At 40.3% G+C, this 27,091-nt stretch overlaps 1 protein-coding gene and 1 pseudogene across 1 annotated transcript in view; both read right to left on the bottom strand.

The window, feature by feature from the left end:
* The window catches only part of LOC124775860, a 416,537-nt gene that overhangs the window by 356,753 nt on the left and 32,693 nt on the right, over positions 1 to 27,091 (bottom strand). The window contains exons 3-5 of the mRNA XM_047250694.1: positions 9,592 to 9,980; positions 7,092 to 7,212; positions 4,951 to 5,106 (exon numbers count right to left, since the gene is read on the bottom strand). Coding sequence (XP_047106650.1) covers positions 4,951 to 5,106; positions 7,092 to 7,212; positions 9,592 to 9,980 — 666 coding nt within the window. The remainder of the gene's footprint in view (positions 1 to 4,950; positions 5,107 to 7,091; positions 7,213 to 9,591; positions 9,981 to 27,091) is intronic.
* LOC124778798 lies at positions 18,831 to 18,948 on the bottom strand (annotated as a pseudogene).

Here is a 27,091-nt window from a genome sequence, read left to right as displayed (position 1 = left end):
TTTTTCCTGGATGAAAAAATTCCTGTGTTTCTTCCCCTATTTCCTGTTGTCCTGGGGCACATATACCCTGTAATACTGACAAGAGCAAAACTGAAGCACATAGCAATCAAAATTTGAATTTGGGACTGAAGAACGTTGTGCCAAGAAACAAGAGCTCCACATAATTCAGGAGTATTTTCCACTCCATTATCAATAAAGTAAATAGTGTAAAAAAAGTTGTCACGAATAAAGCTAACACATGACATGGAATATCATTAAATAAAAAATTAATAACAACCATCAGACAAATGAGATCAGCTTCAGAAATAATGACACACAAAAATTGCTTGCTAAATGCAATAATTAGTTCCTCATAGTGGCTGCACCCGAGGGAATTAACAAAAAGACTGCTGTACATCTGAGCTTTCAGCGAAAGGCCTTCTTCTAAAGTACAAGACACACACACACACACACACACACACACACACACACACACACACACACACACACAGAAGGACAACTCACACGCACATTATCAGTGTCTTTGGCTGAGGGCAGCCTCAATGACCAGAGACAGTGGTTATGTGCATGTGAGTAGTGCTTGTGTGTGTGTGTGTGTGTGTGTGTGTGTGTGTGTGTGTGTGTGAAACATAGCTTAACCACAGTCTAGGGGACTGTTTTCAGAATGAATTTTCACTCTGCAGAGGACTGTGCACCAACCTGAAACTTTCTGGAAGATTAAAACTGTGTGCAAGACCAGGACTCAAACTTGAGCATCTTGTCATAGATCAATTGAAGACTTCTTTTATCAAAATGGTGAGGAACGAGTCAGATTACAGGTACGTACACATGATTCATGTTAACTGATTTAAACATATTATTTTTTTTAATTTTACTCATGAAACTACACGTTTTTGTTTTTTTTTTTTTTTTTTTTTTTTTAAAAAAAAAAAAAAAAAAGAAGGGCTAGTATTTAATAGAAATTCATCCATGGAACACGGGTCTAGAAGAAACGAATGTAGCTTAGATCTCAAATCTGCTTTACTGGTCTTTTATGTTGGCCAAATGATTAAAAATTTTTGTTGCTGAGCCACTGAAACTTTAATAATGGGTTATAAAGGTCATTTTTCACTCTATTGTGATGGATTATTTATGATGAATTTCATTAGTGAATACCTGTATTGTGACAGTCCACTAAAAATGCCTAACTCCTTGGAAAGGCACCAACATGACGAATGCAGGTGACCATAACATATTATCCTTACTGTTTAATTTTGTGCAATAAATATTTTCTTTCTAAGTGATAAGTTATTCCACAAAACACTATTGAGTGGAAATATGCAAAATATGTCAGGATTTGATTCACTTGTTTCCAAGGCTAGCAATTATATGAACAGCAAAAGTAGCTGAACTTAACTGTTTGAGACAATCGGTAATATGCTTCTTCCAGTTCAAGTTTTCATTACTACACACAGCCAAAAATTTGAAGCATTCTACTCTATTTACTACTGATTCCTGTCATGTGCTACTTCAGTTGTTGATATTACTCTATTTGCTGTATAGAACTGAATACAGTGCTTTTTTCTCCTCTTTTTCAAAATTTAGGAAAAACTCATTTTCAGAGAACCACTTAATAATTCTTTGAAAAACATCATTAACGATCTCTTCTGTTGTTTTGAGATTTTTTATAACACTAGTACAGTCTGCAGCATCTGGTTGTTGAAAATTAAGTAGAAGGTTATTCACATACGTTAAGGTATAGGAGCCAACCGAAAATTGAACACTGTCGGCCTCCCTTTCTGGTTTCTCCCCAGTCGCTAAAATTTTCTACCCTTTCAACATTGTTTGAATTATTCAGCACAACTTTTTGCATTCTGTTTGTTAAGTATGATTCAAACCAGTGTGAGTAAAGCCATTAGTTCCATAAAACTTACATTTTTCTATGACAGTAATATGACCTACATAATCAGTTGTCTTGGAAAGATCACAAAAAATACAAACTGGCACTATTTTATTATTTAAGGTTTGTAATATTCGGTGATTGAATGAAAAATAACATTCTCAGTGGTGTAACCCTTCTGGAATGTAAACAGTGATTTGATAAGTAAATTGTTCCTGCTTAAATGTGAGACTAGTCTTGAAAACATTACTTTTTGGAATATTTTAGAAAAAGATGTGAGTCAAAAACCAGGATGACAATTATTTCTGTCTTTCTTGTCATATTTCCGTCAAGAGGTTTCACAATTCTTATTTTAATCAGTCTGGAAACATTCCCTGCACCAATGATGCATTACATTTTTCACTAAGACATTAAGTTAGAATAACTTTTTCAGAATTCTGTTTGAAATTCCATCAAGATGATACAAGCTTTTGTCATTCTTTCTTTTTTACTGTTATGTTTATAATTCTATTAACAACAGTGAATGATGTTAGTACTACTTCTAGCTCTTTAAAGTTTTGTGGAATGATATTTTTAAGATATTCTCTTGCTTCTTCAACTGAACCACTTAATCCTATTTTTTCTGCTACATTTAGACACTGTATGTTAAAAATACTTGCAACTTGTGAATTATTAGACACAGCATTGTCATTTAGTTTAATTGTTACAATAGCTGGTACACTGACTTGATGTCCTGTCTCCCATCTGCCAATACCCCAAATGATTTTAATCTTATTATGTGCATTATTATTTTATGTCAAGATGTACATACTTTTTGACATTTTAAGGACTTTCCCTAAAATATTATAGTATTCTTTTTTTTTAGTATGCAAGTAATGTCAGATCTCGAATTATTCTGGCCTTTATAAAAATATTCTTCTTCCTCTTCCAAAATATTTTAATTCCCTTTTCTATCCATAGCTTACTTGGTATTTTTTTAAATGGATATTCTGGATAACTTTTTAGGATAGCAACTTTCAAATACTGACACAAATTTACTATCAAATAAATTGAATCTCTTATTTACATTATAATAACATTAGCATCTCTTTTTATATATACCTCATCCCATACCACCTCTTTTTAACTTACTCTAAAATGTTGTGTACTGTAATAAGCTTCACTTCTTTGTGTGAACCTGTAAGGTGTTATATCATTTACTCCAATCAATTAGTCCATTAACAATTGGGAGCACATTGTTTAAGTCTCAGCACAGTAAAAAAATTATCCATCAGGGCCCTACTATCTTGCTGCATGCGAGTTGAAAAACTGACTATTGAAATTAGATTGGAATACCCAAATAATATTTCCAGTTCATATTTATTGTCTGTATCTTTTCAAAAAATCTACATTTAACTCTCCAAAAACTACCAACTGTTTCTTCTTATCTGACTGGTGCCTGAACAATGCATCTAGATTTCTCATGGACAAGTGCTCTACCGACTGAGCTATCCAGGCATGATACACAAGCTGCTATCACAGCTTTACTTCTGCCAGTGCCTCATCTCCCATCTTCCAAATTTCATGAAGTTCTCCTGCATATCATGGGGAACTAATATTCCTGGAAGAAAGGATATTGTGGAGACATGGCTTAGCCACAGCCTAGCAGTTTGTTTCCAGAATTAAATTTCACTCTGTGCTGGAGTGTGCACTTGCTGGCATATGAGGTACCGACAGAAGTACAGCTGCGAGGGTGGGTCACAAGCCGTGCTTGGACAGCTCAGTCGGTAGAGCTGTAGCCTATGAAAGGCAATAGATCCCAGGTCTGAGCCTCGTACAGCACACAGTTTTAATCTGGAAAGAAGTTTCAAGTATAGCAATATTTTTAGTAATTACAATCTTTTGCTACTTTCATAATAATAACCCATCCCTCCCTCCTCCCGCCTCTTCCCCCAAATCTCTGTTCATTTTCTTTTTACTTCCAATCAATGATGCAAGACAGATTTCCTTGGAGACTGCACCATGCAGTACTAACACCAATTTATGATAATGGTAACAAGGAAACAATCTACAATTATATATCCACCCCACTTCTTGCAGTCTTTCCAAAGAGAGCAGCATATAATAAAAATAGTATCCACTATTCTCAGCATAATTTGTCAACTTCCTCTGAGTCTTGCTTCTGCAAAGTATTCTACACAGAGAAAGCAAATTATGATCTCTCAAAACAAGTCCTGCAAAGGCTAAAACAAGAAAAATTATCCTGTTGCCTTTTCTGTGACTTTGTTAAGTCCTCTGATTGTGTAGACCTTATAACTGAGGCATGAAAATATTATGGCATTACTGGCATGTCTGCCTTCGGGGTCTGGAGGTTAGTATCATGGTTCCTGACATGGAAATTCGAGGTTCAGTTATCAGTGTTCACTTCACAGTGTTCTGAAACGAAAAGATCTGGAAAGGGTCCATTAAGGACAAATGAGATTCTGTTTGCAAAAATATGCAGAAAACTTGACACACAAAACCCCCAAAGAGACACTGAATAAAGAAACCGTGTAACGGACCTTAGGCACACAACAGTGTTTGTTTAGCGATACCAACATTTCTGCATGAATGGAGTCTCACCTCCAACAGAGTCTCACCTTCTTTACAGAAACCAGAACTTAACATTAGAAAATGAGCACCTTGGGGTAAGTAATTCTAAAATAATGGCTAAACAATGAAATAGTTTTTAAAACATCCACACAGATAAAAAAAAAACTGATTTTCAAAATGAAATTATGATGAAATAATTTTACTAATTACACTATGCACTGAGTGGTAGCAGATACAGACATACATAAAAAAGTGCCATAAATTTTTGAAAAGAGGATCCCTTAATCATTTCTTATGCTGGATGAAAGAATACTCCGCTCAGACGGCACCAGTGTCATCTTTCCTGCAAATGTCTGTATCTGTTGCTGCGGCACAGCTTTGTACACAAGAAATGACAAAGCTCAAAATCAATAATTCTTCCTTCTTTCAGCAATGAAGTATTACATTCTACCAGGGAACACTGAACAACACAAACCATGAGAATAACAAAGTGTTGTCACCTCTCCGTACATGCTGCACTACAGCTATCCCTCGTGATCGTGTCTCAACCAATTTGTTGCGAATGCTGGTCAATTTCTCAACTGATAACTGTTTCAGTCCCTGGAGACGTGATCTGGGAAGACTTTTTCCATTTGCATCAGACTCGACTATTGTAGCTGCAAAATAAATAACAAATAGAATGTTATATTCAATATTCTACCAGTACCATATTTTATGAAATATAAGACACAATTTTTTCTTCAAAACATTGCCTCCAAAATTCATGTGCTCTTATACTCAAAATTAGTATAAAAATGTCCAGAGCTTGATTCAAAATTCTCACCAGTCTTAAAAATGGCCAATCTATCTCTACCTGGCAACAATGGATTCAACTGGCAGTAGCAGCACACCAATGCAACAAAGATGCATTGCGGTGATTCACAAGCTTACTAGCACTGTTTCCTTCCTGTACTGCCATCACGAATCCACAACACTGTCTAACGTATGATGCGTTATTGCAGTCTACAGTACCAGTGAACTTGAACTGAAAGTGATTTGTGTTATCGGTAACAGTACAATATTTTGTTAGTAGCTAAATTCATAATGGTAAAAAGTAAAAAGTATTAATGTGATGTTAATTATAAATTGAAAGTATTAGCATATGCAGAAGAACATGGAAACAGAGCAGCTGAGCACCATTTCAGCCCTCCATCAACAGAAATAACCATTCACGATTGGCAGGCTAGTAAAGAAGAAATGAGGAAGACTACATGTGAAAATAGAGGACTGAATGCAATGTGGCCAAAATTAAAAGATGATGATTTTCAGGGATTTTAAAAGGCAGTTCAGTTTTATAAACTAAGCTTTTTTTTAGTCTAGCTTAGCAATCTAATAACAAAAATAGTAAAAATGTTATTCTTTAAAAAAAAAAACTTGCTTGAAAATTAAGATGTGTCTTACAGTCTGCAGCATCTTATAGTCCATAAAATACAATAATTTAGCTGACATAAAACACTTCTTAAACAGAATAAAATTTATTTCACTTGACATCGCTATTCTGAGTGTCTTTATTGTCAGTGATAACAGACAAAATATTATTAACTAATTTTAGCAGGCTGTATGCGTTAATGCACTGGTTCACAAACTCAAACACAAACCCCTGCTCACACACACACACACACACACACACACACACACACACACACACACGTGCACGCACGCACATGCATAAACAAGTAAACCACTTAGGAAGATTGGATGATGACCAGATACTAACTGTAAACTGTAAGAAAACTCTTGGGGCAGTGACTGGTTTCAATAGAAGTTGAAAAATAGTGTGTATGTGTGTGTGTGTGTGTGTGTGTGTGTGTGTGTGTGTGTGTGTGTGTCTGTCTGTCTAAAACATTGAACTTATATTCTTTTTTTCCACTTGCTACTAACCTTAGCTTTCAATACTGTTTTGCTAGTATGCTGAGATGGTTATAGACATATTGCTTTCCTGTTAACTTGGCTCTGTGACCATTATCATAAATAAAGGTCATCACTTTCCATTATTAATTGTAACAGTACAGTTGAAACAATGGAAAATAAATATGAAAAGGACAGACTGCTACTCACCACATTGATGAGGCAATGAATGGCACACTGACACAATGGAGAAGACTGTTACTTATTATTCAGCTGTCAGACTTTGTCATTCATCAAACATAGACAAAACAAAACACACATATATGCACACATGCACAGTTCACACACACATCACTGTCATCTCCGGGCACTAAGGCCTGACTCAATAATGTTGCTGTTCTTAATAATATAGTTTTGTTTATGTGTACAGTGACAAACTGAACACAGTGTTGTCTGCTAGCTAAGGTAGATTATGTTGGCAGCACTGAGAAAGCTGTCACTGTCAATTGAGGCTATTCGGTTTCAATCATTACAGCTACTCCCATTAACTATTGCACTAAGCATCTTCTTAGAATATGCAACTGATATTGTTTTGGGAAGCCATATAAAAGATGAATCAAAGTGTGAAGCTAGAATGTGTTGGTGACTTACCTTGGAGATGTAGAAAAAGATGTGTGTGCCCAGTAATGGAAATTATGGAATTTCAGTTTTATATATTAAAAAATATGACAGTATACAAACAAATTCAACATACACTGACACTGACTGCTGGTGCTGTATGGCTTGGCATGACTGGCACTGTCAACAGGCCAAGTGTATCCCGTGGTACGCTGTTCCAGAAGCAGCTTCCATTGACTGTGATTAATACAAGTGATCTGGAAAAACAACAATGGCTCTTGACCAACATGGCCTGAGGGCTCCAATCTTCTAATGAAACTATTATTTGGAAATGCAAACAAACTGTTTTAAAGCAAAGAATGGTTCATAAGAATATGCTTGGACCGCATACAGAGAAATAAAATTTTAGTGTAAAGAACTGTCAAAAAGTGTAGAGTAAACTTGAATACATGTATTCACCAACCACGACAGATCCTACATCATTATTAGAAATCAAAAGCACATAAGTAACTAATCACTAATAATGTTATGGATAAATGCTTAAAATTTCAAACTAACCCACTACTACCAAGAAGAGTATTTTTCCAAAGCTAATAGCGGTTCTGAAGTACACAGATGACAGGCCAGTTTCCAGACTTTTCATTTCTGTTTTCTATTAGCTTGAGTCTATAATTTACTTCTAACTGAATTCTTGAAGATATTCATGTATATCTGACAGCTGATCATCACATATATATTATGTTGGCAATAAGCTTGATAGATGGGCGTGCAATACTGCAATACCACACACAGTTTGCTTGTGTGATGAAAAAGGCTTAAAATTGTGTTTATATGTTGCTGCATTAATATTGACAAAAATGTTATGAACTTGGGTGAAAGGAGGGTTATGACTTTGGTTAAGCAAAACTATCATGTGGAAGATATTGTCATTTAGAATGTCAAATCAGTCATCGTAGTCAAGACTGCATACATTCTCTGTCAGCTACTGCTCATCATGTACAATCGTCCAAACTGATGCTAGAAGGTCGCAATCAACACAATTTCTTCCACTACTGTGTGACATCATTGTAAATTATGACGTGCCTATATGCCTAAATAACATCATTCGTTCCATATACTACTAGTGCTACATGCCAATGTACCACATATGATCAAACGTTTAACAGCATATTCATGTTTTCTGTATGGTAAAGTAGTTGTTGATTTTGTCACTGGAAGCTCATTTGTTAGATATTTTATCAACTGATAATGTATGAAATCACATGATCCACCAGCATTTTGCTGTGATCACTTTCCAGGTTGAAGGAGTGTACTACGAAAATACCACAAAAATGCATAGATTGCTCCCTTAATTTGGGTGTAATTTGTGAATGTGTTTACTACATCTATTAGTTTTGGAAAATAATTATTACAGGCCCATAACATAAAAAATGTACACTAATTATTTATTTATTGTTGCTGTTAATGGCAGGAGAACAGGAATTCTTAATGGTGTAACACTTTTTGTGGTCAATAGTGTTTTCATAAGTAGACCAATATTAGAGAGGTGCAGATGACAATAAAATTGCTGGTTATTGAAAACCCAAGAAGGGTAAAAGAATTATATCAGTAGTGTGACTACTCAACATTACAGGGTAAATCCACAAAACAATCACACTTGAAAAATTACAATAAAACCACTTCATTAAATATCTACATCTAAACAGATACTCCACAAGCCACCATATGGTACATGGTGGAGAGTACCCTGTACCACTACTTGTCATTTCCCCTGCAGTTCCACTCGCAAATAGAGTGAGAGAAAAATGTCGTCTGAACACCTCCACATGAGCCCTAATTTCTCATATGTTATCTTTGCGGTCCTTACGCATGATGTACGTGGGCAGCAGTAGAATCTTTCAGCAGTCAGCTTCAAATGGCAGTTCTCTAAATTTTCTCAATAGTGTTTCTCGAAAAGAACGTCACCTTCCCTTCAGGGATTCCCATTTGAATTACCGATGCATCTCCATGACACTTGTGTGTTGCTTGAACCTACCGTTAACAGATCTAACCACCCACCTCTGAATTGCTTCAATGTCTTCCTTCAATCCGACTTGGTACGGATCCCAAAACTCGAGCAGTACTCAACAATAGGTCGCACCAGTGTCTTGTATGCAGTCTCCTTTACAAGTGAACCACTCTTTCCTAAAATTCTCCCAATAAACCGAAGTCAACCATTTGCCTTGCCTGTCGTAGTTTTCACAAGCTCATATCAACTCATATCGCTTTGCAACGTTATGCCCAGCTATTTAAATGACTTGATTGTGTCAAGCAAGACACTAGTAATACTCTATCTGATCATTACAGGTTTGTTCTTCCTACTCATCCGCATTAACTTACATTTTTCGACATTTAGGGCTAGCTGCCATTCGTCACACCAACTGGAAATTTTGTCTAAGTCATCTTGTATCTTTTTACAGGCACTCAACTGTAACACTTTACCATACACCATGGCATCATCAGTAAACAACTGCAGATTACTGCCCACCCTGTCCACCAAATCATTGATGTACATAGAGAACAGCAGCAGTCCTGTCACACTTCCCTGCATGTTTATAATCTACGCATATGGAAGCATATAAGAAATACCCACTTACCAGTAAGAAGATCACATCGAGACTGTTGTCTTGGCACATGTGTAGTTCAGTTATAGCATCTCTCACATAGGTTGTGCCCACTTGGACACCTGTCGAGAGATTCACAAAAAATATGGTTCCAGTTTCTGTTCCTACAATAGCTGTATGATGGCAACCCAGAATGCTCTGCCACCACACAACTGCTGTGGGTCGAGCTGCTGAACTACGGCGAGTAGTGAGTGGACTTCCATTGACAGAGCTAGCCAAGCTGCTAGCAGACAATGAAGCAGCAGGGGGAGAGGTGACTGAAGGAAAAACTGTCACTTCTGTCGTAGACCACTGGTGATCTTTGGCTTTAGCACTGTCCACCAAAGCCAGTGCTGGTACAATGACAAGTGTTCCATCACAGCCTGCACATAAAAAGTAATGATTCTATATGCATCATTGTAGAAAGATATGCTATAAAAACTTTTAATTTTTTATACTCTGCAGCCATTACTATTGCAGTGCTCAGTTGTTTCTTTCCGCAGCACTAAGGACAAGGATAAAGCAAGTTCAATAACGGCTAAGCGTATAAGAATTAAAATCCAGTACAGTTCATTCTTAAAATTGTATAATAACAAATTGGGAAAAAAACAATTTTATTTTTCAAAAATGAGAACATTTCTCCACACTCGATGATAGTTAACAGCATACAATCAAGATGACAGTATCACCTGACCAATGATTGTGTCTGTCTCTTTCAGAAAAACAATTACACGTAAATATTTATAATCCATGTATCCATTCTTACCATAAAGATATAAAAAAACAACTTGGTTAACAGGCCTACGGAAGTACTTAGTGTCTCATTTCTGACAGCATAAAATCAAGAGCATAACCAGGGTCCGAACTAGGCAACTCAACATTCATGATGAATAGGTCTGGATACACTCACTTGTACTAAATATCTATTACATGTTCTGGATTTCTTCAAATTTATATGTACTTGAAAAATCAGTATGATGCAAGTTAGGTCTGTAAAAAATCTTTGTGGTCCTTATGCGTGATGTACGTGGGCAGCCATAGAATTTGTCTCAAACTTCATTTTCCTATCTTACCTGTCCAGATATTTTCCAGCTGAAAAAAGTAACAACAATAACAGTTTCCAATAAGGGCACTTAACAGATGACCATCAAAAATGTGCTTGTGTTAGGGATGTAATTTGCAAACTGTGAAAAATCAATAACACAAGACATGGAAACAATAATGCCACATATACAGCACTTGAATATAAATGATATAACTCCTGTCTGGGCTAAGAAATTCATGGATGGATGGATGGATGGATTGAAATTGTTGGGCGTTAAACCACGTGGTCATCAGTGCCCTTTGGTTTCAGTAGTTATCTTGTTAAAAAGTACAGGGCACATAACTACAGCAACGGTAATAAAAAATCTCACATCCAATACCCAGAAGATCTATTCATACCATTGTCACACATTAATACCATAAACAAAACAGTGGATGGCATTAAGATGGCTGGTCGATTGCAAAATTAATAGGACGAGCCAGCAACATTAAAACCTTTGTCTAATTAAATTGGGCAGAAGTCCTAATGTAATACAAAATGTCAACAATTTACTTGCTATTGTTTCATCACCGCCTAAAATTGCAGGAAGTCCCTTGGTAAATCAAAGGTTTTCCCCCTATCAGCATGCAAAAACACAATTTCAAAACATGGTGCACTGTGAGTGAGACACCACGATCACTGCAATCCTGTGGATCTTCATGCCTTAAGCATGTGTCATTGGGCAGTGTCTGATATGAAGGTGAGTGAAGACCACTTTGTCTCTGCTTGGAGACTGAAAGGAAGTACACCGTGGTCAAATAGTTGGTTTAAGTGACTGCAGATTCCTGTCCTTTCAAAACTTAACAAATAATGTGAAATATAAAAGTCACCACATTTCAGTAATCAGGGCAAGAAATTTACCCTCCGTGCAGCTTGGCAATCAACAATGAAAGCAATAAGAAAGATTAACCATAATGCTGTACTGCTGTGGGCAGTAGCTGATATTAGACATAACTGGTATTAGGCCAAGCACGAAAACAGTGAAGCAATGTGGCCATTACCTTGTTATGGAGTACCCATTACGAGATTTAAATGCCTACTGTCACAAGTAAGTCTATTTAATGACATGAACTTTGACATGCTGGCACTATGGCAGAGGATGGAAGGTGAGAATAAGCTTCCTGAAACATCATGGACAATCAATGAATTGATGATGTTAATAATCCCAAAAGATTTTATTGAACCATTTTATCTGTCAGCATTTCTTTTCCATCCACTCAGCTCGTGATCTATTTTCATGAACAGCTTAACAAAAAAAACATAAACTTTTCAGTAACTTGTTAACATGTGAGGAGTGAACCTATATCACATCACGGATATAGTTAAAAGATGAAATTGGTTCCTTTTTACTCTAAACTTTTTGTGGGCCACTTTGAGACTTTTTCACTAACTGCCTGGCTGAAGCTTCAATTTTCTCAACACCTTAATAACATTTATTAGGTCATGTTTATCTGCTGAAATTTACGCCATTTCCCTGGACATTGATCACTACCTCACTGAATATTATCTTCTTGATTCAGTTCACAGTGCATCCACCAACAAATTGCTGTATTAAAATTTTCTCATTTACCATTTTCTCTACTTTAAATGTTCTCTTTTCTACAGTCTAGTGAAAATTACATGTTTTTATAAGACTCTATAAACATACCATGATACAAATGCTTTCAAATGACACAACTGTTCCAGGACCTGACCCAGCAAACTTTATAATGGAAGGGGTCTAGCCATGGTATACAGTGACTGTAAACAAACTTCTAAAAAAACAGTGACTGTTGCACAATAGATGTGAAATGAAGCACAGGGCTACAGGCAGAGAGGTGCTAAATGAAATGTGTTTGGCTGTCGAATTAGCAATGTGTGAAGCCTTCAGTGGCTACCATAATTGAATTTATTGAAAAATCTTCCACAAAACCCAAAGAAATCCTGGTCATAAGCAAAAACTGTCAGTGGTACCGAGGTCAGTGTCCAGACACTCATGCATGACACAGAAATTTTAACTGAGGGTAGTAAAGTGAAGGTAGAACCACTTAACTCCATTTTCAAATATTTCTTTTCAGAGGAACTTTCTGGTGTATTCCCACAGTTCATTTCTTGCATTACTACAAATATGTGTGATATAAACATTTATCTCAGTAGGAATGATAAACATCATAAATCACCAAAACAGAACAAGGTCCCAGAGCTTCAATGGAACCCCTTTCAGATTCTATACAAAATTTGTGACTGAGTTAGCCTTTCTTTAAAATAAATTAAACCTTAGATCAACCCCTACCATGAAAAAACCTAAACTTAGAAGTTGGAAGAAAGCAGATCACACTCATCTACAAGATGATACATGAAAATATCACCCATCAACCATAATATCTTGAACAGTATTATCCCAACCACACAAACTAGCATGGATTCCAAAAACATCAGTCATGTGAAATCTAACTCTTACTTTTCTTACACAACACCTCAAACCACCAATCGAGGTGATAAGATGGATTCAATATTTCTTAACTGCTGAAAATCATTTAATTCAGTATCACATCAATGCTCAGTAATATTAGTTTCATCACTTGAAACATCAAACAAAATTTTTTGACTGAAATGGGGATTTATTGGCAGTGAGGAGAGCATACTATTTCAGATGGAAGGTCATTGACACATGTAGGAGTAAGTTCAGATGTGCTCCAAAAAACTGTGCTCAGAATCTTTTCATGTTCTATATTGATTATATTAATGACCTAGTAGACAATATTAGTAGTAACCCCAGATTTTTTGCAGATATTACAGTTCCCTATAATGGAGTTTTGTGTGTGTGTGTGTGTGTGTGTGTGTGTGTGTGTGTGTGTGTGTGTGTGTGTGTGAATTCAAAGTGGTGTAAAGATTGGCTACATTCTTTTTAAATGTTCATAAATGCAAACCTGTGCCCTCCCCAAAATATTGCTCAAAGAGTAACAAGACATAAAGCAGTTATAGCAGAAAGGATAGCGCCATGGACACACTGAAAAAACTTAAAGAAGAGACATCAACTGTTCTGTGAAAGCCTGCTTACAAAGGTTCACAAAGCAGTATTAAGTAAGGAATCTAGGAATATACTACAGCCCCCTACGTATCACTCCCATAGGGACTGCAAAATGCACAGAGGCATTTAAGCAGTCATTCTTCCTGTGTTCCATATGAGAGTGGAATGGGAAGAAATCTTAATACTTACAAGGGAAATCCGCATTGCACCCCCCTCAGATTTAGTGGTTAGTTGGCCCACTGGACAGCCCATCAAATACAGAACACAGACCAAACATGAAAACAGGAAGAAGGTGTACTGAACTGTGGAAAAAAGAAAGAAAAAGAAACAGTAAACATTACAAATTTAATATGTGCAATATCGAGTGACATTAACGAGACTCGGGTCATGGTCATGTGGTCATGGTGTTAAACTGCAAAGGGGGAGACCTGGTTTCAAATCTGCCTCGTGCCCAACACTTTTTTCACAAAATTATGAACTGTCTGTCCAGTCCTTGATGTGCCTGTTCACTGTATTCAATTTTGTGTGTGTTTCGTGGCATAATGTCCATTTGCAATAGAGATGTGTAATGAAGGGACCTCCAGACGTACTTACCTCCTATTTCTTCTACACGGGTACCACATGTTACGCCTCTTGCATTCCATTTTAGACATTTTGAATTCCATCATTGTAACACAGTTCACACCCGTTTATTTGATGTTTTCATTTGTGTGAGAGGTCTATGCGGCATCTCACCAGCCCTCACTACTTATGACATTTACTTGTGACGGTAATATATTCTTACCATATTATTACCCCATGGCTCATATTCTGTGATGGATAGTGACAGCAGGTGGGATGCTGCAAAGACCTCCCACAGAATTGAAAATAACAAATAAACGAGTGTGAAGTATGTTACGATAGTGGAATTCAAGAGTCAAAACTTCTAAAATGGAACACAAAAGACATAACATATGGTACCTACACAGAAGAAATAGAGGTATGTATGTATGTATGCCTTTGCTGTTGCAAACAGACGTTACTCCATGATACACACAGAAATTTGAATACAGGAAACCAAAATGTCAATAATCAGATGGACAGTTCACAATTTTGTGAAAAAAAATGTTGAGCATAAGCTAGATTTGAAACTGGATCTCCTCGTTTGCAGTCTAACACCATAACCATATAACCACACCCCGAGTCTTGTTAATGATGCTCAATATTACACATATTAAATTTGTAATTTTCACTGTTTCTATTTTTCTTCTTTTTTTCACAGTTTAGTACACGTTCTTCCTGTTTTCATGTTTAATGTGTGTTTATTTTTTGACAGACTATCCAATGGGCCAACTGGCCACTAAATCTAAGGGGGGTGCTATGAGGTGTTGCCCTTGTTAGTACAATTGAAGTACCCTCTGCTATGCACTTCACCGTGATTTGTAAAATATGGGTGTAGATTTAGAATATTTTTCAATGAGATTTTTTTTTCTTTTTTTTTTTTTGGGCGCAAAACTGCTACGGTCATTAGCGCCCGGTCTGTGACTTAGGAAAAGGTAGAAAACGAAACTGGAAACCAGCAGCAATGGGAACGAAACTCAAAAAATTGGAGAAACTAAAAACAGAAGGAAAGCTTAAAAAATCTCTATAGAAGAGGGTTGGTTGTCCCCAAAAAGAGCTTCAAATGACTGACGTCATCTCACTGGGCTCTAATAAACTCGAGAATGCGATCGGCTGAGCGCATGTCATCTGCTAAAATGGAAGATATATCAGGCGACAGCTGTAGACAGGCACGTAACGGAGTAAAATAGGGGCACTCAATTAAAAGGTGTCTTACTGTCCACAGCTGAGAGCAGTGGGGACAGAGTGGGGGAGGATCGCCACTTAAAAGATGTCGATGGCTAAAAAGACAGTGCCCTATCCGGAGTCTAGTTAAAATTACCTCCTCCTGACGACGCGTTCGGGAGGAAGAGGTCCAAGCACAGGGAAGAGCTTTCACGTCCCGCAATTTATTATTGGGAAGTGTCGACCAATGTGCGTGCCATAAAAGAACAACACAATGACATAAAACACTCCGTAGATCTGCGAAGGGAATCGTGCGAATAGCTGGCCAAAGAAGAGAGACTGTAGCCTTGGCCGCTATATCGGCCGCCTCATTTCCACAGATGCAAACGTGTCCTGGGATCCAGAGGAACACCACAGAGACGCCCCCCAAGTGGAGCAAGCGTAGGCAGTCCTGAATCCGGTGGACCAGAGGGTGGACAGGGTATAGAGCTTGGAGACTGAGGAGAGAGCTGAGAGAATCTGAAGAGATAACATACTGTATCCGCTGATGGCGACAGATGTATTGGACAGCCTGGAGAACAGCGTAAAGCTCCGCAGTATAAACCGAACACTGGTCGGGAAGCCGAAATCGATTTGGGGTGTCGCCAACAATATAGGCACTCCCTACACCAAACGATGTTTTTGAGCCATCAGTGTAAATAAATGTGGCTTCCTTCATTTGTGCACATAGAGCAGAAAATGCCTGACGATAAACAAGTGAAGGGGTACCATCCTTGGGAAACTGACAAAGGTCACGGAGCAGGCAAGTCCGGGGACGGAGCCAAAGCGGTGCTGTACCCCAAGTTGTCAAGAAAGTTTTAGGAAAGTGGAAGCAAAGAGAATGGAGCAGTTGACGGAAGCGGACTCCCGGTGGTAGTAGGGAGGAAGGGCGGTCTGCATACCCTAAATCCAAATCCAAGGAAGCGTGGAAAAAAATGTCATGGGCGGATTAGCAGGCATGGAAGACACATGGCTAGCATAACAACACAAATGGTCTTACTGGGAGAAAAGCGGAAGCCTGTTTCGATGCTCCAAGAGTGGAGGCGATCGAGACAGCCTGGAAGACATCGTTCAAGAAGGCTGGTCCATTGAGAGCTGTACTAGATCGCAAAATCATCCACAAAGAGGGTGCCCGAGACATCAGGAAGGAGACAATCCATAATTGGATTTATGGCAATGGCAAACAGAACAACACTTAGCACGGAGCCCTGGGGTACCCCGTTTTCTTGGGAGAAAGTATGGGAGAGAGTAGTGTGCACCCGCACTCTAAATGTGCGTTCTGCCATAAATTTGCGAAGAAAAAGGGGCAACCGACCGCGAAAGCCCCAAGAGAACAGTGTGTGGAGGATGCCTGTCCTCCAACAGGTATCGTATGCTCTCTCCAGATCAAAAAATATTGCTACTGTTTGGTATTTCCGGAGAAAATTGTTCATGATATAAGTGGAGAGAGCAACAAGATGGTCAACTGCAGAACGATGCTTTCGGAAACCGCATTGGGCAGGTGTTAAAAGACTGTGGGACTCCAGCCACCAAGCTAAACGGCAATTCACCGTACGCTCCAAAACCTTACACACACTACTCGTGAGGGAAATGGGGCAATAGCTAGAGGGGAGATGTTTGTCCTTTCCAGGTTTCGAAACAGGAACGACGATAGCTTCCCGCCATCGTCTGGGAAAAGTACTGTAGGTCCAAATTCGATTATAAAGGCAAAGGAGGTAACGCAGGCTATGGTATGATAAATGCAGCAGCATTTGGATGTGGATACCATCCGGTCCTGGGGCGGAGGAGCGAGAAGAAGAGAGTGCGTGTTGGAGTTCCCGCATGGAGAAAACAGTATTATAGCTTTCGCGATTTTGAGAGGACAAAGCAAGAGGTTGCACTTCCACTGCACGTTTCTTCGGGAGAAACGCTGGCGGGTAATTTGAAGAGCTCAAAATCTCAGCAAAGCGTTGACCCAATGAGTTAGAAATTGCGACGGGGTCCACTAATGTATCATGCGCGACAGTGAGCCCAGAGACCGGGGAGAAACTAGGCGCACCAGATAATCGTCGAATCTGACTCTAAACTTCCGAGGAGAGAGTGAAGGTGTTAAATGAGCTAGTAAAGAAGTCCCAGCTTGCCTTCTTGCTATCGCGGATGATGCAACGGCATCGCGCAAGGAACTGCTTATAGCGAATACAGTTGGCCAAAGTAGGATGGCGTCTGAAATTGCGAAGAGCACGTCGCCGCTCACGTATTGCGGCCCGGCATGCCTCGTACCACCAAGGAACTGAGGGGTGCCGGGGCAATTCGGAGGTGCGAGGTATTGAACGTTCCGCAGCTGTAAGAATAACGTCTGTAGTATGAGTGACCTCATCGTCGACGCTAGGAAAGTGACGGTCATCGAATGTCGCTAGACACGAAAAAAGTGTCCAATCGGCTTGGGCAAAACTTCCAGTGTCGCGGGCACATATACGGCAGTTGTGGCTGGAATCGAAGGACATATGGAAAGTGGTCACTCGAGTGTGTATCAGCAAGGGCGAACCATTCAAAGCGCCGAGCTGACGGAACAGTACTGACCAAAAGGTCCAAATGAGAGAAATTTGTCGTGGAGGCAGACAAAAATGTAGGGACCCAGTGTTGAGGCAAACAAGATCCGCTTGGTGGAAGACGTCTATCAATAGTGAGCCACGCGGACAAGGATGTGGAGATCCCCAAAGCGGGTGGTGGGCATTGAAGTCCCCAACCAGCAAATAGGGGGGGGGGGGGGGGGGGGGTGGAAGCTGACCAACAAGATGAAGGAGATCAGCTCGTGCCATTGGTGTGGACTATGGAATGTATACAGTACAAAGAGAGAAGGTGTATCCAGAAAGGGAAAGACGGACAGCGACAGCTTGGAAGGAAGTGTTTAAGGGGAGTGGGTGATAATGGAGAGTATCATGGAGAAGAATCATGAGTCCTCCATATGCTGGAGTGCCTTCAACAGAGGGGAGATCAAATCAGACTGACTGAAAATGGGGGAAAACAAAGCGGTCGTGGGGATGCAGCTTTGTTTCCTGAAGACAGAAGATGACCAGCGAGTAGGATCGTAAGAGGATCGTCAATTCATCCCGATTGGGTCGAATGCCATGGATATTCCAATGGATAATGGACATAGCACTCTGTCTTCAGGACACAAATGGCCTACCGGGACCATCCGACCGCCGTATCATCCTCAGTGGAGGATGCGGATAGGAGGGGCATGGGGTCAGCACACCGCTCTCCCGGTCGTTATGATGGTATTCTTGGCCGAAGCCGCTACTAATCGGTCGAGTAGCTCCTCAATTGGCATCACGAGACTGAGTGCACCCTGAAAAATGGCAACAGTGCATGGCTGCCTGGATGGTCACCCATCCAAGTGCTGACCACGCCCGACAGCGCTTAACTTCGGTGATCTCACAGGAACCGGTGTATCCGCTACGGCAAGGCCGTTGCCCATAATGGACATAGGGTGGACAGAAAATGGAAGAATGTGACCAAGGTTGCCATCAACTCAACGACTGCTCAGAGTTTGCGACAGACAGTGTGGAACAGCATTCAGCCGAAGGCAGAAGATCCTGATCCATAGGTTGTTCAGGAGCAGCTCCTGCCACCAGCGATCGGCCGGTTGATCGGCCGCCAGCAGTGCATCTCGGCGACACACAAGACGGCCGAGGGCGGCTACCACCATGTGGTGCTGTAGATGAGACACGCCGTCGTGGAGAAGGAGAGGAAATGAGTTTCTTATTAGCCTTCTTGGAAACAGGATGTTTAGATGAAGGAGGAACCGATGGTTGTGAAGTTGGGGTAAGTAAAAAATCTTCACGAGTAGGCTCTTTTTTGGAAGTCCGGGTGTCTGACTTTTGGGCTCGAGATTTAGCAGAACCCGATGAAGGGTGAGCCATAGAGTGAGCAGCGAAAGTGGGAGGTTGAACGGGCGATCTTTGCACTGGCTGATCTGACGACCGTGGCACTAAAGGTGAGATCACAAGTCTGCGTGGCTGCCTCCTTTGTTGGCCGACGAGAGGCAAGGACAGTGCTGTATTTTCTATCTGAGGAACAGTGGGCTTTCGACTGGCGAATAATTTTCGAGCAGCAAAGGTCGACACCTTTTCCTTCACTCTGATTTCCTGAATGAGCTTTTCGTCTTTAAAAATGGGGCAATCTTTAGAGGAAGCTGCGTGGTCACCCATACAGTTGATGCAATGAGGGGATGGAGGTGGACAAGCACCCTCATGGGCATCCTTGCCACACGTAACACATTTGGCCGGGTTGGAACAGGACTGACTGGTATGATTGAACCGCTGACACCGATAGCAATGCGTAGGGTTTGGGACATAAGTGTGAACGGAAATTATCTCATAGCCTGTTTTTACGTTCGATGGGAGTTGAACTCTGTCAAATGTCAAGAAGACAGCACGGGTTGGAACGATGTTCGTGTCAATCCTTTTCATGACTCTATGAACAGCAGTTATGCCCTGGTCAGACAGGTAGTGTTGAATTTCCTCGTCGGACAATCTGTCGAGGGAGCGTGTATAAACGACTCTACGTGAGGAATTTAAAGTGCGGTGCGCTTCCACCCAGACAGGGAAGGTGTGTAGCAATGAAGTATGCAGCAATTTTTGTGCCTGGAGGGCACTGACTGTTTCTAACAACAAGGTGCCATTTCGTAATCTGGAACAAGACTTTACAGGACCTGCAGTTGCGTCGACACCTTTCTGAATAATGAAAGGGTTGACTGTGGAGAAGCCTTGACCTTCGTCAGATCGAGAAACAACAAGGAACTGTGGCAAAGATGGAAGAACTGTCTGTGGCTGAGACTCAGTGAACTTACGCTTGTGAGCAGACATAGCGAAAGATGAGGAAACCATTGTGGAAGTATCCCCCATGATTACTGGCGTCTCCGATGGTGCGCTCCTCCCTTGGGGGGGCCTTCTCTGTGGGCACTCCCGCCTTAGGTGATTGTTCACACCTCAGGTCACACCTCCCGAGAAATGGACGGAGGGACCAATCGGCACTTTCGGAGGGTACCAGCTCGGGTAATCACCCCTCCCTGGACCTGGCCGCTACCAGGGGGTACGTACGTGTCCTACCTGTCTACCCGGGGCGGGGAATTACGCGTTATACCGTCACCGGCTACACATGGAAATGCGTGGGTCGGCCTTCAGACATGCACAAGGAGGAAAAAAGAGAAAGGGAAAAACAAAGAAAGGGAAAGGGAAGAAGAGAGGTGTCAAACGCCGCAGCGGAGAAAAGGATAGAGGGAAGAGGTAAGGAAAAGAGAAGGACAAAGACTTGCAAGCAGAGAAAACGAAGAATGTGTTACATTCTCGAGCGTCCGTCTCCGGACGTAGGCACAAAACATACTCCCAGAGAGGGAGAAAGGGAAGGAAAGAGGCGGAGGTGGGGGGGGCGGTGGGGGGGGGGGGGGGGGGGGGGAAGATGGGGGATGGGAAGGATGCGGAAAAAGAAGGCATGCAGCCCGGAAAGGAAGGAGGGCCACATTAGCTCGGGGTCCCGTGCTCGCTACACACGTATCCACAAAAGAGTTGTGGACCTCCTGGGGGGATTTCAATGAGATGTTAGCCACCTCAGGCCTTGATAGATACTGTTAGTTAAACAAGCTCATACCACTTGTAATACAGTGCATTACTCATTAAGTATGTGTCAGTCATATAATGGTGCAGAGCATGTGAAATGTTGTTTATGGTTTCATGAATCCAAATCCACTACCACAGTTCAGAGACAATTAAGGACTGTATACTGCAAGCTACCAGCACACAGACTAACTGTTGTTAATTGGTATAATCATTTCACCGAAACTGGCTGCATATCAGCACGCCAGATCAGGGTCAACAAGCAGTCTCTGATGCAGAATCGAACAAGTTCAGTAATCTTCTGTTAGTAGCCTGGGTAAATCGATGAGATGTGGCAGCTTAGAATTAAGTATGCCTCGTGTTACAGTGTGGAGGGTATTATACAAACACCTGTCATTCAAATCCTACAAATTGGAACTGTTGCAAGGTTTAAGTGAAAGTGTCAAAGAATTTGTAGCTGAGCTCTGAGCAGAAATGTTTGACAAAATGCAGACTGAAGACTATTTTTTTAATAAATTTGTGTTCAGTGAAGAAGCCACCTTCCATAGCTGTGGTAAAGTGAATCAGCATAAATGTCACGTAATTGAAAATGAACAGGACTTGCCTAAGGTAAGTTTCTTGCACTGTAAGCTGTAACAAGATTTACAGTCCTTTATTTTTTGCCAAATAAACTGTAATTGGTGTCCTTGAACATTATCTAATGCCTCAATTACAACAGGTTACGGACACAGAATTTATTTTCCAGCAAGATTGCATGCCCCTACATTGTCACCGTGAAGTTGTTGCATATCTCCATAGGAATGTGTCAACTTGGATTGGACATGGTGAAACAACATCCTGGCCACTATGAGCACCTGATTTAACCCTGATGGACTTCTGTGTGTGAGCTGTGACAACAGATAGCACTTGCAGCTGTCACTATACATGAAGACTTGCTTCATAGGATTAGGCAGGAAACTGATTACAGATAGGATATTCATTGTGTTACAAAAGGTAGCTACACTGAACATCTGTAAAATAAAACTAGAAGATATCCTGCATCCAGTGCTGTCTCAAACATTTCTGTAAGTTAAACAAGGGAATATCAACAATACAAGGAAAAGATAAGATTGCTGCTCACCATAACGATGCCATGTTGAGGCACAATGAAAACACACTTACACATTAGCTATCAGCCAAAGCCTTCTGCAGAAAAGGAAATGCACACACATTCATTCACACAAGCAAGCACACCTCATACAACCATGACCAGCATCTCTGGCAGCTCTAACCAGAGTGCAACTGTCATGTAGAGCAGAAGCAGCAACCTGGAGGGGGCGGCAAATGGGAAGGGATAGCAGTGTATGGATGAGAGGAAAGAAGAGCATTGTCTGCTGGAGTGTGTAGAACCTAGATTGCCAATAGATGAAGCATCAGGAAAGGCAGATGGCCGCGATGGCAGAGGTGCACTAACATGGCACCCTCCTACGCCAACTTGTTTATGGGCGATCTAGAAGAGACCTGCCTAGCCTCCCAAAATGCCAAACCCCAATGTTTTCCATCCCCTCTGTCCTATCACCCCCTTCTTGTTCTCATTGCCTCACCTGCTTTGTATGCCACCCTCAGCCAATGCACCCAGCCACCTTTCCCCTTCCTTGCTCCAGTCCTTTCTCACTTACCGTCCCTCCCTCTCCCCTTGCCCTGCCCCTACAGCCTTAAGTGCTGCGCCTGTTGGTAATCTAGTCCCTGCACCCTCCACCAGACAGCACTCTTCTCTCTCCCCATCTGTACACCACTATCCCTCCCCCTCCCCCCCCCCCCCTCCCGTTGCCCACTCCAGATTGCTGCTTCATTTCTACATGAGAGCCGCATTCTGGTCAGGGTTGCCGGAGATGGCGGTCATGTGTGCATGAGGTGTTCTTGCTAGTGTGAAAGAATGTGTGTGTCTTTCTTTTTTGAAGAAGGTGTTGGCCAAAAACTAATGCACGAGTGTTTTTCATCGCACCTGTCTGCAACTCAACGTGTCATCTATGTGGTGAGTAACAATCCATCTTTTCCTTCTATTTCTGTAAGTTATTTACCTTTTTCACAATTAAAGGTTACTTTTATACAACTAATTTATAAACATCCTGTATATTGGTAGATACTCATCCAGGGCATGATTTATTGTGTTTGAACACTAACCATAACTCTTGTACATTTCCAAGACGTGAAATGAACATTCTTAATTTGTCATTTAATTGTGTGAATCTTTTTATTGTGTCTATCATGACTCAGCATCTCCTCTATATGGTGAGTAGCAACTTTCTTTCTCTGGTATTATTAAAACATTGAAAGATCTTACAGTACGTCATAAACGAAACAAGACATCAGAAGATACTCCAAAAGCATTGGAATTTTGTGTATCATACTAAAATGCATAATTTGGCTTAAAGTGCACATTCATATGCCCACATTTGGATGTAAAATTTCTTGGAGTGGCTGTACCGTATTGTCTCATGTCTGGTTCTTTATTATGGAATAATGCCATATGTGCTAGAGGATGGAAACGGGCAATTGAAATGCAGCAAACAGTTGAAACTAGTCAATAGTGTAGAATGAAACATTTCGTTTCAAATAAATGGACTGCCTCAGCAGAAAATATTAATAAAAGCCAAATTTCTTTAGCAAACCGACAAAATAACTTCATTGTTCTGCAAGGCGATTAATGCTTGACTGTCAGAAAGGCGGAAATAAAATAAAATCTGAAACTAATAACTTATTTTAGCCTTTCGTAACTATGTGAATGTGTTTTAATTCACTTGATAGCTCCCAGCCACAGAGATCCGTTTTGTTTTCATTTGACGTGAGAGCAATAAATGAAGCAGAAGCAGCAAAATCACTAAACGCAAGATAGGGTAACGTGGAGGCTATCCACCTCCCCACTACTACTCAGACAGCTCTGTGTATCAGTCCCGGATCTACGATATTTCTGAACCGGGGCAATACTAAATAGTAGCATCCTCTGCCCCTCCCACGTTTGAGGTAGGACCCCAAAAATTACACAGACTTTTCAAAAAATGTTCATTTTGTAGCACACATCTTTCTGAAGAGTCTGATACATAAAATATGTGCCTTCAAGGAAATGTAAGACATATTATTTGGTCTTAAATGTGCCAAAGTGCAGTGCCATGCCTCTTCACACAGCAATCTTCTATCGCACATCAATGCATTTCCCTATGTCCAATTCAAACATGTATATTTTGTAATGGATGCCATCAAACCACAGTGGAAATTAAAATGTCCTTTGGTGCTCCCCTGCTCCCAGTCGGCCGGTTTGTATCCTGTCCCTATTTTCTTTTCTTTTTTTTTTTTCAAAACACACAATTAGCACTGAATGAGCTCATTTGTAACCAGGAGTGCAAGAACCCTCAGAAAATTTGCACTCTTTATTGCTATTAGCTATTAATTTGCTATTTTGTGTGACATAAAATTAGATATAGGAGACATAAAACCAGTAAAGACAAGAGACAAGCAAGACAGTGCACATTTCTTCAATCCTTAAGGCCTAACATTTTTCTCTCTCTAATCTTGCAATGGCTTTACATGGCATGCTCTCCTTTCTGCAAAATAATCTACTACCTCATCACAGTTCGTCAAAAGTTTTGCTACATGAAAAATCGAAATCTCGCTGTCTAATACTGAAAAAGCTGTTAATACAAATTGTACCCAAGACTGGTGTGGTTTCTCAAGGTCATTGTGTCTATTTTGTCACTATCTCCTAGGTAAAACGAAATAGGTCTGTCTAATATTGCAGAAATTGTAATACACACCAAATAAACTAGACTGTTTTCTAACAAATGGTCATTACACGACAGAATATAATTCACGAAGTACCAATATTAAGTGCCTATTTGGCCTACTACAAGCAAAAACCTTTATGTTAGGAAATAGTTTCACTTTTCATTCATACACACCAGCTTCTCAAGCATGAGATCTAAACGTAGTAGCACGAAATTTTTGTATAAATTTGGAATTGTCGTATTCTTCCATAATTTGTGTGATGTCCCTGTTTCTTCTCCTTCCTCTTTCTAACAAACAATCTTGTCATCACTAATTCTGTAACTGTTCCTGCCAGTGTCAAAAATTATTCTCCGGTTAACTTCATTAACACTGCCACAATCACCAGTTTAGTTATGCCCCTGTTTATTCTGTGGTTAGGCATTATTACGTGTTTGTACAATGCATTTTCCGTGCTACTCCTAGAATAGAACTTAAGTGCCTGCTAGCCGGGGACTGTATAACTGGCCCTTACTTGTGTAGCACTCTGGCCAAAACTTTTCTGTCAAAATTTCATTTTCTGGTATACACCGAGAAGATAACATGTAATCTTTCTTACCTGTTAGTCATTTATTTTCACTCTGGTAGTCTAAATCTATGGTTTTCGCTAATAATTATAACAATGCTGATCATTCGCAAACCCAGTCAACCACATTAACAAAAAGCGATTGCCATTCACCCATTCGGCTTTATTCCGCTCAGCTCGTATAGCCCGGTCCCCTTTTGATTGCAGGATAGTTTATTTCCAGATGCGACAGGGATTACCTGGGCAGAGACATGCATGCATTCAAAAATCAACTTATGATTAATTCAGAAAGCAGCTTAGAATGTGTTGAAAAATGTTTAAAAACCCATAGGGATGTGTTTCAAAATCATATGAATAATCAATAGACCAAAGTGCACTGGATGCTAGACGCTTTGTGAAACAACATTTATTTCCCTCAAGAATATGAATTTGCTGTCCCCCCCCCCTCCCACTGAAATTGCCGCCTGGGGGCTGATGCCCCCATTTCCCCCGCCTCATAGATCCGGGCCTGTTGCGAAAGCGTGAATCTGGCAGCCTGGGTGCGCCAGTAAAATTTTTCCGGGTAACATCTGGCTACTTGCTGTTAATGCTTATACAGCTAGCGGTCACACTTATGTAGCCAGCAGCAGGAGAAGGTACTAATCATACACGACTCAACTGTGGATGCGTATGGGCCCACTTGCAACTGCTCAAATGAATCTAATGTAAAGAGTTACGACGTCACGCTCATCGGAAGCAATTTGTTGTTCTGAAGCATTGCACAGTCTTCCTAAAGCCTTTGACACATTTTGCTCCTGACAGACGCTTGTATGAGCACTGTGGTTTGTTGTTTTATATAGCCCATTTCCTTTGCAACTCTGTGGTTTTATTTTCATTTTCTTATCTCATTCATGTTTTATTGCTGCAGTACTACTCTGCAGTATGGGGGTACAGTAATATCCTTTGTTAGAATATTGGTTCTTACCAGTCAAAACAACAAAATTCCAACTGAAAAGTAAAACAATAAAAAATTCCCAGAATTCTAAAAAATTCCTGGGTTTTTCCCGGTTTTATACCAGATGAAAAAAATCGCTGGGTTATTCCCAAATCTCCCGGCTGTCCCAGGTCGTACACACCATGTTCAATATCAAACCTCCCCATGCCGTACAACACCTCTCTTGCAGTGCCTGTGTAATTTGCTGAGCATCTCCACAATATTTTAAACTGCGTAAACCATACTGTGACGAAACACACCGCTCTACACTGGATCTTCTCTATCTCTTCTATTAACCCAATCTGGTATGGTTCCCAAACTGATGAGCAACGCTCAAGAACTGGTCTTAATAGTGCTCTGAATGGTACTGTTTTCATGGCTGAATTACATTTCCTTAAGATTCTCCAAATGAAACTCAGCATGGCACAGGCTTTTCTACAGTTTGGTTTACGTAGTAATTGCAATGCTCATATTTTATATGGTTTCCAGTGATTTATCGCCAGCAGTGTAAACAAACACTTTGTAAGACCGGATATCATCAGGTGAAGGAGACACAGTGAACTATATTAATTGTTGAAATTTTTAAAAGTCTCAATTGCAGTTAAAAATTTACAATTTGCTAATAAGTTAGTAAAGTTCACATAAACCAAAAGGCAATTTTCTGCTTATTTCCACATATCTGAAGATAGTTGTTACTCAAATGAAG

This window comes from Schistocerca piceifrons, chromosome 2 (assembly GCF_021461385.2).
Source record: "Schistocerca piceifrons isolate TAMUIC-IGC-003096 chromosome 2, iqSchPice1.1, whole genome shotgun sequence".
In the NCBI taxonomy this organism is placed as follows: domain Eukaryota; kingdom Metazoa; phylum Arthropoda; class Insecta; order Orthoptera; family Acrididae; genus Schistocerca; species Schistocerca piceifrons.
This window is presented reverse-complemented; position numbering and strand designations above follow the sequence as displayed.